The sequence below is a fragment of the Pongo pygmaeus genome, chromosome 19 (genome assembly GCF_028885625.2).
Source record: "Pongo pygmaeus isolate AG05252 chromosome 19, NHGRI_mPonPyg2-v2.0_pri, whole genome shotgun sequence".
In the NCBI taxonomy this organism is placed as follows: Eukaryota; Metazoa; Chordata; class Mammalia; order Primates; family Hominidae; genus Pongo; species Pongo pygmaeus.
This window is the reverse complement of record NC_072392.2, coordinates 45664993-45684934: the sequence shown is the minus strand read 5'-3', so window position 1 is coordinate 45684934 and position 19942 is coordinate 45664993. Positions and strand designations below refer to the sequence as shown.

General features: G+C 44.7%; 1 protein-coding gene and 1 non-coding gene across 10 annotated transcripts in view; both read left to right on the top strand.

The window, feature by feature from the left end:
* SSH2 (slingshot protein phosphatase 2) overlaps nt 1-19462 on the top strand; it is a 301846-nt gene extending 282384 nt beyond the window's left edge. For 8 of the 9 annotated variants that reach the window (XM_054458185.2, XM_054458181.2, XM_054458183.2 and 5 more), the window contains 2 exons: nt 8591-9425; nt 12484-19462. In XM_054458185.2, coding sequence (XP_054314160.1) covers nt 8591-9425; nt 12484-14574 — 2926 coding nt within the window. In that variant the 3' untranslated portion in view covers nt 14575-19462. Of the gene's footprint in view, nt 1-71; nt 397-8590; nt 9426-12483 lie in introns of those variants that run through there. The other variant, XM_063656116.1, reaches the window with a different exon arrangement.
* On the top strand, nt 3661-3771 carry LOC129018455 (U6 spliceosomal RNA). The gene has a single exon (XR_008495283.1). It is a non-coding gene; the product is annotated as a U6 spliceosomal RNA (small nuclear RNA).
* Nucleotides 19463-19942: the final 480 nt, after the last annotated feature.

Here is a 19942-nt window from a genome sequence, read left to right as displayed (position 1 = left end):
TAAAAATGTGTTTGAATGTTTATTATGTATTGTTGAGAGTTATTCAGATATGATTCTCATCTTCCTCCAAGGCTACCCAGAAGACACATGTATGTGCCATTTATTTCCTCTTCCATGACATCACTACTGCCTCCTGCCACCCACAGACGTATTCCATTCAAAACTGAAATGGGAAGTGTTCCTAGAATTTCCTATATTGTGGTGTTTTCTGGATTTTAAGTACTATCTAGTGCTAGGGATGTCACTTAGGCTGCAAGTAATCAAATACCTCAATCAGGATCTCAGCAAGAAACAGCAGACTCAGATTAGGATTATTTGAGGAGGGTTATTTATTTATTTATTTATTTATTTATTTATTTATTTATTTATTTATTTATTGAGGCAAAGTCTCACTCTGTCGCCAGGCTGGAGTACAGTGGCGTGATCTCAGCTCACTGCAACCTCTGCCTTCCGGATTCAAGGGATTCTCCTACCTCAGCCTCCCAGGTAGCTGGGACTACAGGCGTGCGCCACCATGCCCAGCTAATTTTTATATTTTTAGTAGAGACGGGGTTTCACCATGTTGGCCAGGATGGTCTCGATCTCTTGACCTCATGATCTGCCTGCCTCGGCCTCCCAAAGTGCTGGGATTACAGGCGTGAGCCATCACACCCAGCCGTTGAGGAGAGTTTTAAAAAGGGACTATTTACAAGTGTGGCATTGTAGTAGAATCAAGGGACTTGTATCAGCAGAGCTGTTTGGAAACAGCTCCTAGACCCAAAAAGAGAGGAAGCAGTTACTAGAACCTGGAAAGAGACTCTTGTTAGAGAAAGGCACTTTCAGAGGCAAGCAATAACTTTCTGTCAGAGGGACACAGCTAGCCCGAGGTAGCCCCATGCTGAGGGAGCTAGGGGAATAAATACCTTGCCCTCACTCTCTTTCCTCCAGTCTCCTTCCAGAACTCCCCAATAGCCAAACCCTCTGGAAGTCAGAAAACTAGGGAGCCTGTTGTGCTGCCTCCACAGCAGCAAACAGAGTGGAGAAGCTGAAGAGTGGACCCTGCAGGGGCAAAAAAAAGATAAAAGTTGTACCACTTATCATCTCTTTTAAAAAGAAACAAAAAAGTAGTCTCTGTAATGGCTCGGTGGTAATGTAATCATGGACTCTGGTGTTCTACAGCTTTCTGTTCCACCTTCCTTAGTTAACAGCTTGGTCCTTGAGGTTGTCTGACAATTGCCAGATGTCTGCCACATCTCTAGGCCTCTGTAAATTGTACAGCATCTGGCTGAAGAAAAGGGGCATTTAAACTGGATAGGAAGACCTTCCCCAAAAGCTCCCCACCCATTGCCTAGGACTGGGTCATATGGCCAAGAAAATAGATTTTCCAGGACTGGATAAAACATATTCACAGCCGGGCACGGTGACTCACGCCTATAATCCTAGCACTTTGGGAGGTGAGGCAGGTGGATCACTTGAGGTCAGGAGTTCGAGACCAGCCTGGTCAACATGGCAAAACCCTGTCTCTACTAAAAATACAAAAATTAGCCAGGCGTGGTGGTAGGCGCCTACAAATCCCAGCTACTCGGGAGGCTGAGGCAGGGGAATCATTGAACCCAAGGTGCAAAGGTTGCAGTGAGCTGAGGTCACGCCACTTCACTCCAGCCTGAGCAAAAGAGCAAAACTCTTATCTTAAAAAAAAAAAAGGCTGGGTGCAGTGGCTCATGCCTGTAATCCCAGCACTTTGTGGGCCAACGTGGGCAGATCACGAGGTCAGGAGATCGAGACCATCCTGGCCAACATGGTGAAACCCCATCTCTACTAAAAATACAAAAATTAGCTGAGTGTAGTGGCGGGTGCCTGTAGTCCCAGCTAATTGGGAGGCTGAAGCAGAATGGCATGAAGCCAGGAGGTGGAGCTTGCAGTGAGCCGAGATCATGCCACTGCACTCCAGCCTGGGCGACAGAGCGAGACTCCGTCTCAAAAAAAAAAGCATATTCACATTTATCCTCTGGATCTAGGGAAGTGCCACATTTCCTGAACCCATGGGACAGTGAACACCCAAATCAAATCAGGCCTCTGACAGTAAGAAAAATGGCTGTTGGATATATAGCTGTTAGGGTCTGCAATCTATGATGTGTTATTAGGACAGCTTGGCACTTGTAGGCTAACTGCCAAGTGAATAGGCCCAGCAGACTCGCCCGGCACCAAAGTACCACTCCAGATCTGCCTGCTTAGAAGAGGAAAGAAAAAAAATCCCCAGACTCCTATGACTGTATGAAGCTCTATCAAGCCTTGCAATTTAGGTAAGCAGGAGAGGAAAATCCTTAGAAAAATCTCACTCATTGTTTGTAGAGAAAGTCCATTTCCTGTCCAAGTGTTTACATCTTGCATTTTATATTTTATCCCAAGAGGCCTGTGGTGGTTTTCTCAAAGAGGCAGAGCCCTGATCCTAGCATTCGCTAGCTCCATGGTTATCCAGGGTGGCCCTGGGTATTTAATTTGAGGTGGCAGCTCTCTGTTTTAGGGCATTCACTTAGTGCTTTGGCGTTAGTAGAAGAGAAGTTTTCAAAGTGACACCAGGCTCCTGTACTGCTTTGTGAATTGGTTACAGTCTTAATCTGAGTATGAGGGTATGGGCCAAGCCCCTCTGAAATACAAGGGACTTTTTGCACCTCCCAGTATATCACTAAGAGCCTGGAGAAGGCTAATGTTTAATATTTCCCTTTAGACCTAAAAAGAAGGGTATCGTAAAGCTACTTATAGTATTCATATCTGATTTTATTTTTTCTGTTTTTATAGATGGGGGATGGGAGCAAAACAAGAGGTGGGGGCGTGTGTGTCTGTGTGTGTGCCTGTGTTTTAAAACTGCATTAAACTGCCAGCAGCCTTGTTATTCTGCACTCTGATCATGCAGGTATCTGGCAGATTTATGTTCCATTAGACAGGTTTAGATTTCAAGCAGACCATTTGCAAGTTGGACCATGTGTCTGTGGTATTAGGTTTCAGTGTATAGGGGGCAAGGAAAAAACCTGGGTGGTGACTGTGCCAGTCTGTGCCATGTTTCCTCAGAAATGTCTGTTTTGATTCTTTGAGTGCCCCTGTCACAAGGGCCAGAGGAGGCAGGATTGTCTTTTACCCTGGCTTTGCTGGTGGAGACACTGAGGTCTAGTTAGCTGATGCACATTGGTCAGCTGGCAGTAGGCAACCTGAGAAGGAAAGACGTGGACTCCTGGTCAGGTGACAGCCAAGAGCAATGGAGATTTAAAAGGATTTTCTTACTAGCTTTCCAATTAAATAATCTTAAAGCATCTTGGGCGATGCACATCACACACAAAAAATTCAGATAATGCTTTTTCTCTTCCTTTATACAGGCTGCCTAATACCCTAAAAAGTAACTATAGACAGCCTGATTTTACTATAACTCCCGGCCCTCTTTTTTTTTTTTTTAAAGAGACAATGTCTATATTGCCCAGGCTAGTCTCACTCAACTCCTAGGCTCAAGTGATCATCATGCTTTAGCCTCCTGAGTAGCTAGATTACAGGCGCAAGTACTCCATTTTTAGCAGCCTTTTCCTTTATATAACTTTCTCAGAGTTGATGTTTCACCAAACATGTAACAATATGAAAGTGGAGGCAAGATAACGGGACGCCTTATGCATCTCTCATTTAAATTTCCTTCTTGTTCTCACTTGGGCAGCGCATACACTAAAATTGGAACTATACGGAGAAGATTGGCATGGCCCCTACACAAGGCTGACAACTTAAAAATATTTAAAAATAAAAATAAAATTTCCTCTTGTTCATTAACTAGGTAAAAGGCCAATTCTTTCCCAGAATGACCTAATCACCTTATGTATGTCTGTGTCTTTATATGAATCCAAATTCAAGTCAGAGGCCACTCAAGGGGGAAAAGGATCTGAGACTTGGTTGTATCATCCAGGATATAGACCAACTCTGAAGTTCCTTTTTGGCAAGCCGTTTATTTGCTGCCTACCTGGAAGGGGGTGGGAGGTGGGGAGTCGGCCGAGTTTAAAATTTAACAGTTTAAAATAATAGATATGATCTAATATATTACATCTGTTCCTACCAGTGATGAAGTGTTAGAATAAACTGTCTCAGGAGAAAGCTTCATTGGAAAACAGTTTAGTGTAACCGACTAAAACATGATGAGGCCAGGCGTGGTGGCTCATACCTGTAATGCCAACACTTTGGGAGGCCAAGGCGGGCAGATCACTTGAGGTCAGGAGTTTGAGACCAGCCTGGTCCAACATGGTGATACCCTGTGTCTACCAAAAATACAAAAATTAGCCAGGCATGGTGGCGCATGCCTATAATTCCAACTACTCTGGAGGCTGAGGCAGGAGAATTGCTTGAACCAACAGAAGGGAAATAAATTGTGGCATACTCATTACACTCTGTGGATTACCTTTATACACAGTGATGAATCTTTAAAAAAAAAATCCATTGGTGAAGAATACATACAGTGGGATACCATTTATATAAAGTTCAAGACATGCAAAACAAAGCAGTATTAAGAACAAAACATGTTGACACTATAAAGAAAAAAAAGGGAATGATAAGCACAAAATTCAGGATGGAGGTTACCCTTGAGTAGGGAGGAGTGAGGAGGGGACCCCTGAGTGAGAAATGACACGTGGAGTAGCAGTGTTTCACAGGCAATGGAGATGAATCAGCTGCTTGCCATTCTCCCTCCAGGTTCTATTGCAAAAATGAAAACAAGGCAGCAGCATCAGACCTATCTTTAGATTGGTTATTTTTTTTTTCTCTTTTACAAGTGTCAGTTTAATTCCAGAGCCCTGGCCCAGTATTTTCTGATGATTATCTCCCCAAGGAAGAGAAGGAAATCCCTGCTGGTTACACAGCTGCGATGTCAGACTTCCTCTGAAACATGCACTGTTGCTGCCTATTAGCATAACTTCAGTCTCTCATTCTCTCCTGACTGATTAGTGATCTGCAGGCAGTTTAAAAAACATACTTTGGAGGGGCCGGGAGCGGTGGCTCACGCCTGTAATCCCAGCACTTTGGGAGGCTGAGGCGAGCGGATCACGAGGTCAGGAGATGGAGACCATCCTGGCTAACACAGTGAAACCCCGTCTCTACTAAAAATACAAAAATAGCCAGGCGTGGTGGCGGGCGCCTGTAGTCCCAGCTACTCAGGAGGCTGAGGCAGGAGAATGGCGTAAACCCGGGAGGTGGAGCTTGCAGTGAGCCGAGATCGCGCCACTGCACTCCAGCCTGGGCGACAGAGCAAGACTCTGTCTCAAAAAAAAAAAAAACAAACAAACAAAAAAAACATACTTTGGAGGATTCTTGGGATCATGAAACTTCTCATTTTGCCTGTTCTATTATTAGAAGAGTGGAAACAGCCACCCCCTGAGAGGTCTTCCCAGTGATTTGCATCCCAGGCATTGTCCTACTATGGTGGGTGAGAGAAGCTCGTGCAGGTTTGAACATCCTCATGATAGGTGAGGGATAGAAATTGGAGAATACACTTATATTTATTTCAGGAAACAAGGATGTCTGCATGTAAGAGAAGAAACTTTAAAAGGAAACCACTGGCCTCAGTTGGTCATAATGTACAACTTAGGCCCCACCTATCCAAACAGTCAGCTTGCCCCTTCCCACAGCCACTCACTTGAGATGTGTGATATGTTGTCTCCTCCTAGGGGTGGCTGGAGCTCATGCAGCTTGGAAAGGGTGAAAACCCCATCTTATACCCAGCTGATTGATTACAGCTTGTCTTCATAAAAAGATTGACCTGCTTCTTCCCAGGAAAGCACCCCTCTGCTGTGCAGGCATGAGTCAGAGAGAGCCCCACCCAAGCAGTACACAGGCAGGGGGAGCTGAGAGCAGGTGCAGAGTTGAGAACAAACAGGGGGTCACATTAGTGCAGGCGCCTGAGCATGACTCGGCAGAGCCCAGGCGTGGCCCGGAGCCCAGGGCAAGTTGTTTTGGGCTGAGTTTCCCATTCCACCCTGCGGTTTGGTAACTCTTCATCAGCTTGTAAGTCATGGAGACCACACCCCCAAGGACCATACTTAGTGACCTGTTTCCTGGGCAGATGAACCTGACCAACAACAGGGCCACCTTTCTCTTTTTGGCTGGGGTTTTGGGAACTGTTTAAGAGTGTGTGGTTTGAAATGAAATCTCCTCCCTACCTCAGACCTCTTTCATAAAATGGTGGTGGAGGGGAGTCTTCCTTTGGCCCACCTGCTTTTCCACGTGTCTCCTTAGCTTAATGATTTTTACCCAGAGATTCTTCTGAGAGAGCCTATCCTTTATGCTGTTCCCTTCATTCTGTTACTAAGCTTTCTCTCCAAATTTACTGGCCCTTCCTTTGCTTTCTAATTCCAGAATGCTTACCATGCTCCTCACGCCCCCATGTCAGTCATTAATCCTACATCAGCTCTTCATCCCAGTTATGAGGACTTGGTAATAGGTTCCAACAGAGTATTCCCTTTGTATTACTTGTATGTTTTGATTTTATTGGGGTTTTTTCTGATTATAATTGTTAAACATGCCCATTTTTTAAATTCAAAAATTGTAAAAATATAGAGGCCAGGCTTGGTGGCTCACTCCAATAATCCCTGAGGCCAAGGCAGGAGGATCACTTGAACCCAGGAGTTCAAGACCAGCCTGGGCAACATAGTGAGACCCCCATCTCCACACAAAAAAAATTAAAAAATCAGCCAGGCATGATGGCAAACACCTGTAGTCCCAGCTACTACTAAGGAGGCTGAGGCAGGAGAATCACCTGAGCCCAGGAGCTTGAGGCTGCAGTGAGCTCTGATCGTTTCACTGCACTCCAGCCTGGGTGGCAGTGTGTGTGTGTGTGTGTGTGTGTGTGTGTGTGTGTGTGTGTAAAATATAGAAAGTAAAAGCCTTCCCCACAAGTATTTCTACCTTTCTTGAAAGAATCACTATTATCAGTTTGGTGATGTTCCTCCAGATTTTTTCCTATATTATTCTAACATAGACACTAATTTCAAATGTGTTTGAGGTTTCTTTTTACTGAATAGTATACCTTGTATATCATTCCACTAAAATACCTGACAGGTTTTTTTTTTCCTTTTTGTTTTGATTTTTTTTTCTTATCACAGAATATTTCTGTAGACCTGACAGCTTTTAACAGCTTCACAGCATATAGTTGTATGGATTATAATGTAAATCCTTTTTTTGTTGTTGTTTGATGTCTCATCTTTTAGTATCGCAAATAGTGTCATAGTAAATATCTTTTTTTGTTTATTTGTTTGTTTATTTGAGATGGAGTCTCGCTGTGTCGCCCAGGCTGGAGAGCATTGGTGCAATCTCGGCCCACTGCAACCTCTGCCTCCCGGGTTCAAGGAGTTCTCCTGTCTCAGCCCCCCGAGTAGCTGGGATTACAGGTGCCCGCTACCACGCCCAGCTAATTTTTGTATTTTTAGTAGAGACAGGGTTTCACCATGTTGGCCAGGCTGGTCTTGAACTCGTGACCTCAAGCGATCCGCCCGCCTTAGCCTCCCAAAGTACTGGGATTACAGGTGTGAACCACGGCAGCCGGCCAGTAAATATCTTTATATATCTTTCTTTATCTTTATTTTTTATTTTTATTTTTGAGACAAGGTATCACTCAGTCACTGAGGCTGGGTGCAGTGGCGCAATCTCAGCTCACTGCATCCTCACCCTCCTGGGCTCAAGCAGTCCTCCCACCTCAGCCCCCTGAGTAGCTAAGACTACAGTCATATGCCCCCACACCTGAATAATTTTTTATATTTTTGTAGAGATGGAGTTTTACCATGTTGCCCAAGCTGGTCTCAAACTTCTGGGCTCAAGCGATCCGCCCGCCTCGGCCTCCCATAAAGTGCTGAGATTATAGGCGTGAGCCACCTCACCTGGCCATATGGATATCTGTGTGCACTTGTAGTAGTATTCCTCCAAGAAAAATTTATTAAGGAAGAATTGTTGGTTAAAGGGTTAAATTTGGAGAGCTATCGCCAGATTTCAGTCTTTAAAATCTACAGTTCAGCTGGGTGTGGTGGGGGACCAATGTGGGCAGATCACTCGAGGTCAGAAGTTCAAGACCAGCCTGGTCAACGTGGCGAAACCCCGTCTCTACTAAAAATACAAAAATTAGCCAGGCGTGGTGGTGTGTTCCTGTAATCCCAGCTACTCGGGAGGCTGAGGTGGGAGAATTGCTTGAACCTGGGAGGCAGAGGTTGCAGTGAGCTGAAATTATGCCACTGCACTGCAGCCTAGGCAACAAAGTGAGACTGTCTGAAAAAAACAAAAAACAAAAATTCTGAATTCACACTCCTCCTACCAGTGTATGAGAGGGCTTGTTTAGCCATACCGTCATCAACACTGGCTGTTACCAACCATTTTAATTCCTGTCAGACTGATAGGTAAAAAAAACTCACACTCATTTGTTATTGTTTTGCTTTGTTTTTTGCTATTAAATTGAGTGTCTTTTCAAACGTTTATTGCCTAGTTCCATTGAGCAATAACAAAGCATTTGTGCAAGTTAAGATTTATCTGGGAGTGTTTTCCTGGGAGGGTGTTGATTATCTTTACAAACCAGATTAAGATATTTCCTGTGTTATGTCCTCCACAGCAAACAGCGGCATAACAAACTATGGAGATCTCATTCAGATAGTGACCTCTCAGATCACCATGAACCCATCTGCAAACCTGGGCTAGAACTCAACAAGAAGGAGATCACCACCTCAGCAGACCAGATTGCTGAGGTGAAGACCGTGGAGAGTCACCCACCCATACCTCCTGTCTTTGTGGAACATATGGTCCCACAAGATGCAAATCAGAAAGGCCTGTGTACCAAAGAAAGAATGATCTGCTTGGAGTTTACTTCTAGGGAATTTCATGCTGGACAGATTGAGGATGAATTAAACTTAAATGACATCAATGGATGCTCATCAGGGTGTTGTCTGAATGAATCAAAATTTCCTCTTGACAACTGCCATGCATCCAAAGCCTTAATTCAGCCTGGACATGTCCCAGAAATGGCCAACAAGTTTCCAGACTTAACAGTGGAAGATTTGGAGACAGATGCACTGAAAGCAGACATGAATGTCCACCTACTGCCTATGGAAGAATTGACATCTCCACTGAAAGACCTTCCCATGTCCCCTGATCCTGAGTCACCAAGCCCCCAACCCAGTTGCCAGACTGAAATCTCAGATTTCAGTACAGATCGCATTGACTTTTTTAGTGCCCTAGAGAAGTTTGTGGAGCTCTCCCAAGAAACCCGGTCACGATCTTTTTCCCATTCAAGAATGGAGGAACTGGGTGGAGGAAGGAGTGAGAACTGTCGACTGTCAGTGGTAGAAGTAGCCCCTTCCAAAGTGACAGCTGATGACCAGAGAAGCAGCTCTTTGAGTAATACTCCCCATGCATCAGAAGAATCTTCAATGGATGAGGAACAGTCAAAGGTAAAAACTGTCTTTATAGTTTTCCACCTAATGAAGTTCTCTTCAAAGGTAAAGTATTTGGGATTCTGTTATGTTTGTTTTTGATGGAGAGTCTGGCTGAGGTTTTCCTTGAAAACTTAGGGTTTAAATATTTTTTAAATAATTTGCCTTTTGGGACTTTACCTTTCTGGTGTCATTGGAAGCACTTCTAAGAGGGGATGACAGAGGAAGGAGTGAGCCAAAAACAAGTGTCCTGGCTGAACAACGAGAAGTCCAAAGATGGCCAGGCGCGGTGGCTCACACCTGTAATCCCAGCACTTTGGGAGGCCAAGGCGGGTGGATCACAAGGTCAGGAGATCGAGACCATCCTGGCTAACACAGTAAAACCCTGTCTTTACTAAAAAATACAAAAAATTAGCCGGGCGTGGTGGCAGGCACCTGTAGTCCCAGCTACTTGGGAGGCTGAGGCAGGAGAATTGTGTGAACCCAGGAGGTGGAGCTTGCAGTGAGCCAAGATTGCGCCACTGCACTCCAGCCTGGGCGAAAGAACAAGACTCCGTCTCAAAAAAAAAAAAAAAAAAAGAAGTCCAAAGATATGCAGTTAATATCAGATCTTACCAAAAAAATGCCAGGGACTCAGATGCTGCCTGAGTGAGAGCTATGTCTCTGAGAAGATAGATTTGTTTGGGAAATTCTTATTGTCTCAGAAAAGTCAAAGACTAGACATGTGTGAATAGTTGTTAGAGTAGCAACTGCTTCCCATGCTGAGTTCCTGCTATTAATAATGTGCTGTCCGGGCACTGTGGCTCACACCTGTAATCCCAGCGCTTTGGGAGGCCGAGGCGGGCGGATCACGACGTCAGGAGTTTGAGACCAGACTGACCAACATGGTGAAACCCTGTCTCTACTAAAAATACAAAAATTAGCTGGGGTGTGGTGACGCATGCCTATAATCCCAGCTACTCAGGAGGCTGAGGCAGGAGAATCACTTGAACCCAGGAGACAGAGGTTGCAGTGAGCCAAGGTCGTGCCATTGCACTCCAGCTTGGATGACAGAGTGTGACTGTCTCAAACAATATCATAATAATAATGTACCTGACTTCTTCATCTCCAATGCTGTGGTACTCAAGAATCAAGGGGAAGGCCAGGTGCAGTGGCTCACGCCTGTAATCCTAGCACTTTGGGAGGCTGAGGCAGGCAGATCACGAGGTCAAGAGATCAAGACCATCCTGGCCAACATGGTGAAACCCCATCTCTACTAAAAATACAAAAATTAGCTGGGTGTGGTGGCACGCACCTGTAGTCCCAGCTACTTGGGAGGCTGAGGCAGGAGAATCGCTTGAACCTGGGAGGTGGAGATTGCAGTGAGCTGAGATCATGCCAGAGCACTCCAGCCTGGCAACAGAGTGAGACTCCATCTCAAAAAATAATAATAATAATAATAATAATAATAATCAAAAGGAAATGAATTTGCCAGCAGACAGAATCCTAAGATTCTTCTTTGTGGCATAGGAGCTCTTACAAGCCATCTCAAACCAGGAAAAAAATCACTATATCGCATCAATTCTAAGACTCACACTTACTCATATTTTGACACTTCTGACATCTTATATACAGCAGTGTCTTAAATCAATACAATACAGTAGTTGGGGAATAAACTGTGACAGATTTACTCTAACATACCAAACTTCACTTCATGATTAGTGGAGCTAGTCATAGATTCTTTGCATCTCCTGATGTCTGTCTGCTTATATTTACCACTTTGTCCATTAACGATTTGTTCTCTCTCCTTAACTACCCCACTGTGATTCTTGCCTTTGCTTCTGTCTTTTCACCACACGCAAAGCTGTGCCTCTGTTTCCTTTCTACTGAGAAGACAGGATGCTTGTGCTCTCCTTTGGACGGGTGACTGTAGCAGCACTGACAGAAATAGCCTTTCTGCAAAGTCCCTGGTCATATGAGCCCTCCCTCCATGGCCCATGCACATACTGGACCCACTGTGGCTTCTCTCCCATTCGTGGCAAGTTTGCCTCTGCCTGATGTCGTGGCGCATTTCCCCCAAAGGCGTCACTGACCTTGTTAGAGTGTACTAACTCTGACCCTCTTTTGAGGGAGAAAGACCAGAACAGTTCCAGGGAAATATACTTTGAAGGCTTATAAAAATGTTAACTAGATTGATACTCATAATGATACTACTTTAAGAGGTGTCCAAGGGCTATTCCCAGATTTTGAGATTCTTTTGTTTTTTTTTTTTTACAGTAGGACATGATTTTGCATTGGTCAGTATTCTTTGGCCTTGCTCTAAATCCACCTGGGAATTTATAGCTGGTAAAATAGTAAAATATTAGAGAGTTACGGTTTCTAAGTTTGCTAATGCATGTGGCTGTGTAAGCCAAGTAAACCTTTCCCAGAAGGAACCATGCAAAACTTAGAGATTGTGTAATCAGACAGTGCATTCTCCCTGCTTGTAGGTACTGGGATGTTGCTGCTAGGGGAAGCAGTGAGAGGATGTGGGTGAAAGCTAGCAAGACAGAGGAGTGAAGAGAGCAGTGAGTCTCCAAATCAGACATCAGGTGATAGCCTCATCCATCTTGCTCTATCACTGGGACATATCTAAGGACCTATCTTAGCCCTTAAATGGAACTCTTTCCCTCAGATAGGTTAGGATCAAACTAGAAGTTGATAGGCCATGGGGGAAAGGTTTCATTTACTACAATATGGCCTGTATCCTGGAGGCTCATAGTCTTAGGAAAATATAGATTATAGGAGCCTCCAAAAATATTTGCTGTTCATTTGGGAGCAAAGTATTGGATTGGAATTCTGCTTGAGTAAACAGAACAGAAAGTTTAGTAGAGAGTAACACAACCTATAACAAATGTTATGTCTAGCCTTGATGAATCCAGTTTTTTTCTTGTAGTCTGACAAAACAGATGGGCAGAGTATGGTCCCAGGCACTCCATGATTTGTATTCTCATAGTCAGATAGGTTGTCCTGGATCAGAGGATTAATAAGCAGAAAATCCAGCATTTTCAATTAGACTACAGTTTTCCATAATCTTCTCACTACCTTCTCTTCTTAGGCAATTTCAGAACTGGTCAGCCCAGACATCTTCATGCAGTCTCACTCGGAAAATGCAATTTCAGTCAAAGAAATTGTCACTGAAATTGAGTCCATCAGTCAAGGAGTTGGGCAGATTCAACTGAAAGGAGACATCTTACCCAACCCATGCCATACACCAAAGAAGAACAGCATCCATGAGCTACTCCTTGAGAGGGCCCAGACCCCAGAGAACAAACCTGGACATAAGGAGCAAGACGAGGGCTCCTGCACAGCCCAGCCTGAACTAGCCAAAGACTCAGGGATGTGCAACCCAGAAGGCTGCCTAACCACACACTCATCTATAGCAGACTTGGAAGAAGGGGAACCAGCTGAGGGGGAACAAGAGCTCCAGGGCTCAGGGATGCACCCAGGTGCCAAGTGGTACCCTGGGTCTGTGAGGCGAGCCACCTTGGAGTTCGAAGAGCGCTTACGGCAGGAGCAAGAGCATCATGGTGCTGCCCCAACATGTACCTCATTGTCCACTCGTAAGAATTCAAAGAATGATTCTTCTGTGGCAGACCTAGCACCAAAAGGGAAAAGTGATGAAGCCCCCCCTGAACATTCATTTATCCTCAAGGAACCAGAAATGAGCAAAGGCAAAGGGAAATACAGTGGGTCTGAGGCTGGCTCACTGTCCCATTCTGAGCAGAATGCCACTGTTCCAGCTCCCAAGGTGCTGGAGTTTGACCACTTGCCAGCTCCTCAGGAGGGCCCAGGGTCAGATACTGGAACACAGCAGGAAGGAGTCCTGAAGGATCTGAGGACTGTGATTCCATACCAGGAGTCTGAAACACAGGCAGTCCCTCTTCCCCTTCCCAAGAGGGTAGAAATCATTGAGTATACCCACATAGTTACATCGCCCAACCACACTGGGCCAGGGAGTGAAATAGCCACCGGTGAGAAGAGCGGAGAGCAAGGGCTGAGGAAAGTGAACATGGAAAAATCTGTCACTGTGCTCTGCACACTGGATGAAAATCTAAACAGGACTCTGGACCCCAACCAGGTTTCTCTGCACCCCCAAGTGTTACCTCTGCCTCATTCTTCCTCCCCTGAGCGCAACAGGCCCACTGACCATCCGACCTCCATCCTGAGTAGCCCTGAAGACAGAGGCAGCAGCCTGTCCACAGCCCTGGAGACAGCAGCACCTTTTGTCAGTCATACAACCCATTTACTGTCTGCCAGTTTGGATTACCTGCATCCCCAGACTATGGTTCACCTGGAGGGCTTCACAGAGCAGAGCAGCACCACAGATGAGCCCTCCGCAGAACAGGTTAGCTGGGAAGAAAGTCAGGAGAGCCCTCTCTCCAGTGGCAGTGAGGTGCCATATAAGGACTCCCAGCTAAGTAGCGCAGACCTAAGTTTAATTAGCAAACTTGGTGACAACACTGGGGAGTTACAGGAGAAAATGGACCCATTGCCTGTAGCCTGTCGACTCCCACATAGCTCTAGTAGTGAAAACATAAAGAGTCTCAGCCACAGCCCTGGTGTGGTGAAGGAGCGTGCTAAGGAAATCGAATCTCGAGTGGTTTTCCAGGCAGGGCTCACCAAACCATCCCAAATGAGGCGCTCAGCTTCTCTCGCCAAATTAGGTTACTTGGACCTCTGTAAAGACTGCTTACCAGAGAGGGAGCCTGCCTCCTGTGAATCCCCTCATCTCAAACTGCTTAAGCCTTTCCTCAGAACAGACTCAGGCATGCACGCGATGGAGGACCAAGAGTCCCTAGAAAACCCAGGTGCCCCCCACAACCCAGAACCCACCAAGTATTTTGTAGAACAGCTCACAACAACAGAGTGTATTGTGCAGAGCAAGCCAGTGGAGAGGCTCCTTGTGCAGTATGCCAAAGAATTTGGTTCTAGTCAGCAGTGTTTGCTCCCCAGGGCAGGACCTGAATTGACTAGTTCTGAAGGAGGCCTTCCCGTGCTACAGACCCAGGGACTGCAGTGTGCATACCCAGCTCCAGGGCTAGCCGTGGCACCCCGTCAGCAACACGGCAGAACTCACCCCCTTAGGAGACTGAAAAAGGCAAATGACAAAAAACGGACAACCAACCCCTTCTATAATACCATGTGATTCTGAGCCTACACATGTGACTTTCTAGAAGAAATGTTTATAAAAGGGGCAGGTGTAATATGTAAGGAACATGCACTTTATTGGTTAATTTTATAATATTTTGGTCATTTTACTGTTTCTGGCGCATGCAGGGTTTGGGTTTTTCAGTGTGTATGTGTGTGTATATGTAAGGGGAAAGAGAGATTGATCTGGATGGCAAGACCGTGTATCATTTTTTATTTAAAAAAATCAAACCTCAAAAAAGTCATTTTCAGAGAACACCTTTATCAAAGGCAAATTGCTGTTTTTCAGTCAGCTGCCACCTGCTTCTCATTTTACCGTCTGAGAAAAGGCAGGTTTCTTGATTGAGGGAAGGAAGCAGATTCGGAGGGGTGGAGATAAAGCTGGGGATTGGAAATGTTCCCCTGCCTTTGTGATGATAATTTGGTTTCCAGACCTGAGGCATTGAATGGGCTAAAGGGCAACCAGAAGTCAGAGGGCTCTCAGCCTTCATCCAGCCACAGCCCTTTAGAGTTCCTGAAGGAGGCAGGTTCCACTTTGCTTTAAAAGAGGGTCTTCCGGTATTCCAGAGTGTATCGTTACAGTAAGGCATGATAATGGCCGGCTCTGCAAATTTATCATATAGTTTTTTTCCCAAGAAAATTATTTTTGAAATTAAAACAGGACCCCAAATGAAATCCAAGTGGTCTTCTGTAGAGGAAAGCATGATAAGACGAGGAAGACATAAAGTTGGGGGTGGAGAGGCTGCTGCCTAGAAACTGCTGGGTTGGTGGGATCCACACAGATGGGCATCTTGGCTCTCCCTGCCAGAAAAATGTGCTCTGCAGTGTCCTCCCAACTGAAAACAACAGTGACATGTTTGAAAAGCAGCAATCGAAAGTCAGTGTGTTCTTGTAAAATGAATACGTATGTAGGGTTTTAACCCTTCCATTACTTGAATAATTCTTTGGGCCTTCTGAGTTTAATGGCCATATTTTCTTCCAGTTTATTTTCCTTCCCCATGCTGTTGTCCTCATGCTGCCTATTTTTTTAAATTTCATAGATTATATTTGAATTGTTACATATGTTTAACATCCATTAAATGCAACGTTTTATTTTCGGTATTATCACTGTTAACACTTTTTTTCCTTTTCCTGGAAGTTTTGTCATTTCTCTAAAGTTTGTACACAGTATTTATGTACATAATATTGTCACTGTCTTACAGTGTCTTGTTGTTCATGTTGTAGGGTATTTTTGATTTATTCTTTTCAAGAAGGAGTAGAGTTGCAACTGGAAAACACACAGACACCAGAAATGAAAGTGTTGGGTGTTGATAGGAATCTGTACAATATGTTGATGGTGGCTGTAGTTGTATAAATGGAGACTTCCAATCACCAGCTCCTGCCAAATTATGCATTAGTAACTTCTTCCTCAGAGACACCCCTAAAGGCTCCCATTAGGTCACAGCGTGACTAAAAGCTGATTTCTCTGTGAGGCTGAAATCCCAGAACATTGTTTGCCAGTATCTCAACCACAGCCAGGAAGTATATGTGAGTTGCCCAGAGTGGGAGCTCCTCGTAGAGGCTGCAGGCCACAGGGGAGGCCTCAGCCAGGGGCAAGTGCCCACAGTGACTCCATTTAGGATGCTGTCGTTTTGCTACTGTTGGGGAGATCCTTAATGCAGCAGCGCCTACCATAAACAAGCCTCTTGTAGCTTCTTACAGAAAACAGATTTAGTCTAGCATGAAACACCTCTGCAGCTCATTAAAACTGAAGAGGCTTGCAGATTTGCTTTCATTGATGTCCACGTTACTGAGGATTGACTGAGTATAGACTGGAGACAGGTTTTTGGCTCATCACAGCACTGAGGAAAATACAAATGCACAGACTGTCAGCGTGATGTCAGAGGCCAGAGTTTGGTGGGGGCAGATGGCAGGGTGACCCAAAAGATGCAGAAAAGGTAGACTGGGGCCACTGGAGCTTAAGAGGAGCTGTGAAGTTGTGTGGAAGCCGAGGCTGGGTCTGACATCCCTGCCAGGAGGCAGGTTGGACAGAAACCACTTGCTAAAAGTGTCTCTATGGTGTAGTGATTATGTGTACCCTGTGCTGTTGCTCAGTAGTTTCCTTGAATGTTCAAGTATATCATCCACACAGTTTTGTGATTCCTGGATATTTGTGTGTTGTAAAGTGTTTTGTTAGGTGGTATGAACCACTGTGAGGAGGCTTGAGACAGGGTTATGGATTTCCAGAGCTCTTCCATGTAGAATACCCTGCCTTCTTGAAGCAGTTCCACCACCAATATGATGGGGAAGGGCAGGAAATTTGTGGCAGGGTGGGGAGAGGATTTGCCTGGAAGTTAAGAGAGTGGCATCCACTCGTGGTAACCCCTTACGATGATGACATCCCACACACTAAGAGGTACAAGCAGGACCAAAGTTTTGGACTGTTCCCTCTTCTCCTCTCCACTGTGTTTAATGTTCACTCACTGCATTAAATAACAACAAAGATGGGACAAAACCCACTAATGCTGTGGGGAAAAAAATTTTCAAGAGCAAAGTCTTTCTGCCTTTTTATAATTACATTTTTTTATCATTTAATTTACCTGCCTAAATAAACATCTTCTACAGAGTATCTGTCATTCAACCATGCCAGGGAGTTTGTGCCAGCCTTTTCAAACTCCCAGAATTGGGTGTTCCTGGGTTATTTACATAGCTGAGCAGTGTCCAGGGGAGGTGCACAGTGAACTGTCAAGGACTTTCCAGACTGTCTTCTCTTCAGACTCTTTTATAATCTCCAGTGACATCTTTCCCTTTTCTTTTGTTCATGACCTGACCTGAAACAGTAGATTTGATAGACTGGCAAAGATGAATAGGAAAAACTTTGACTCTTGCCCAGTGCCTGCCTGCCTCTCTCTCTCTCTCTCTCTCTTTTTAAACCACCATAGACTGTCACTTATTTTGGAGGAGTGTATGTGCATGTGTACACATATGTACATACATAAAAACAGTTGCTGTTTTGGTGTATGGGGTAGAAGCCCGAGGAGCATACAGAACTTGAGCTGAACCTGGTCAGTAGAAAGGGAAGCCCCAACCCTTTCTTGATTTTTGGAGACACCCAGGAGTAATGGATACTGTAGTAGACATGTCGTACTATAGTACCATAATATTCATCTCTCCTCATTTTAGTTGCCTTTCAGATTCTAAATGTTTGGGATCATTCCTATCATCTTGTCTCTTCAGGATCTTTAGTATTTTCCTGGTTCTGAGGAGGCTTGAGACAGGGTTATGGATTTCCTGGTTCTGTGTCTTTATCCCTACTGATAGTTCCTCTTTCTCATTTTGCAAACTACCCAGAGCTCCAAGGACAGCCTGAAGATCTCAATGCCCCAGGCTCTGAGGTACCCTGCTCACAGGCCCCAGACAGATGCTGTTGGGTAAACCCAAAGCTTCCTATGAGAAGCTTCTGAGATGTAGCAGGTCACAGAAGTGTTCACCTGTTTCATCTGAGGATTTCAGTTCTGAAGTGATCTAGGCATGTTTGGTAAAAATGTTTTTGTGAGAGTTCTTTTTTTAAGAAAGCATTATGCAAAAAGTCACTTTTAAGGGCATTTAAAAATTTTTAAATAAAGCCATTCTTTGGCTTTTTTGGACTATTTGTGGATACTTTGTTTACATTTTGAATATTAAAATGTGCATCATCTTGTCGGCCACGCAGTCCTGCAGGCATCAGTGCCCTAGCTGTCCTGTGAGTCCTCATGCAGAGCAGGGCCAACATGGACAGCCCTTGTGAATAAGTGGGTATACCCTGAAGCGGACTTCCGTCTGTGTCCTGTCCTCCCATCCAGCACTCTCTATGGAAATAGTTGTCATTTCCTCAGTGGTGGTGTGTCTTATAGTGATGGTTGTAATGGTGAATGGCTAGTGTCATTTTGTTTAATTTTGTTTTGCTTTTTGATGGTGGATAAGATGAAATTTTAGCTGTTTCAGCATCAATCCAACTTAAAAGCGTCTTGGACTTTGTTTTCCCTTCCAAACTAAAAGATCAAGGCATGTATTAGACACAAGCATATTTGCTGCCTCAACTCCTCTGACACCCATATTAGGAAAAGGCCTGCCACCAAAGCAGGAAGCTGCACACTCCTAACCCTTCTCCCAGGGTGTGGGGTCCCTTGACGTCATGAAGAGCTATTGCAAGGTGCTTCTGTACTTTTCCAGCCTGGAAATGGAGGGTGACTGGCCCTGGCTCCTGCTATGAGAAGATAACCAGCCTCATTTTCTCAGTGCCCCAGAGATCTAGGATAGGATTTCTGAACTGGAATCATCCTTAATCACCTTGAAGCTCCCTTAAGAGGCATTTGACTGGTGCTGCCATCTGTGTCCTCAAAGCAGTGCTGGTGGCAGCATCCTGTGTACACATGCAGAGCTAATACCCAAACTAAAAACTGGGTAACTGGCCCTGAAGTGCTTCCGAATCAGTAAGCCCACAGGGAAATGTTTGATTTTTATGTTTTGTTGGATTTTGGTTTGCTTGGCATATCTAAAGGTGCCTTTTCTTTTTTTTTTTTCTTTCTGCTTTGTTTTGTAGGACTTGTTCTAACATGGAAAACAAGTCCAGAAGACTCTCCTCTGACTGTTACCTTTGCCCCAAGCCACCCCAAACTTTTATGCTCACGTTTTATTAAAGCAGGTGCTCCCTGGAATCTCTGGGACCTTTTTGAGGCATTTGAAGCAGAATATAGAGTGGTCTCATCTCCTTCCTTAATCCTCCTGGTGGTTGGGATGTTCCACTTGTATCATAGATTTTTTTATTACAGATGTGCTCCACTGTTTTTAAATGTGAACTTGTGCGCAAATGTGCAGATTCAATGTTCTTGTTACAGATTGAATAAATTTTTATTTTGAAGACGAAATGTGTACTTCATCAGATGCAACAAAGGAGGGAGGTGCTGGAGAAGGTGGGAGGGTCAGAAGAGGAAACACAGTGAACACCAGTAGTTTTCAATGATTGATACCAGTCATGTCACCCTGAAGAGAGAGCTGAGTCCACAGAAATAAATGATTAACACCTCAGCCCACTGAAAAATGTCTAGAAATGGGACAAGAACATCATGAGATATTTAGTGGTGCCATTCATCACATACAAGCCAGGGCTACCATCTAGGGAGAGCTCAGTTTCCAGTTCCCAATTGCTAACAAAATTTGCTGAAGTTCCCCCTCCCCTCAAAAAAAAAAAAAAAAACCACTGCCTTTAACTAAAGTCAGCCTGCTTCATTCTGAATCATCCATATCAAGTGGGAGGGGCACAGTGCTGGTCTTTAAAGCTGGAGTGCATGACAGTGAAGGTAAGGTCTTTCACAAAATATTCTAAGGATCCCTGGGATCCCTGACCA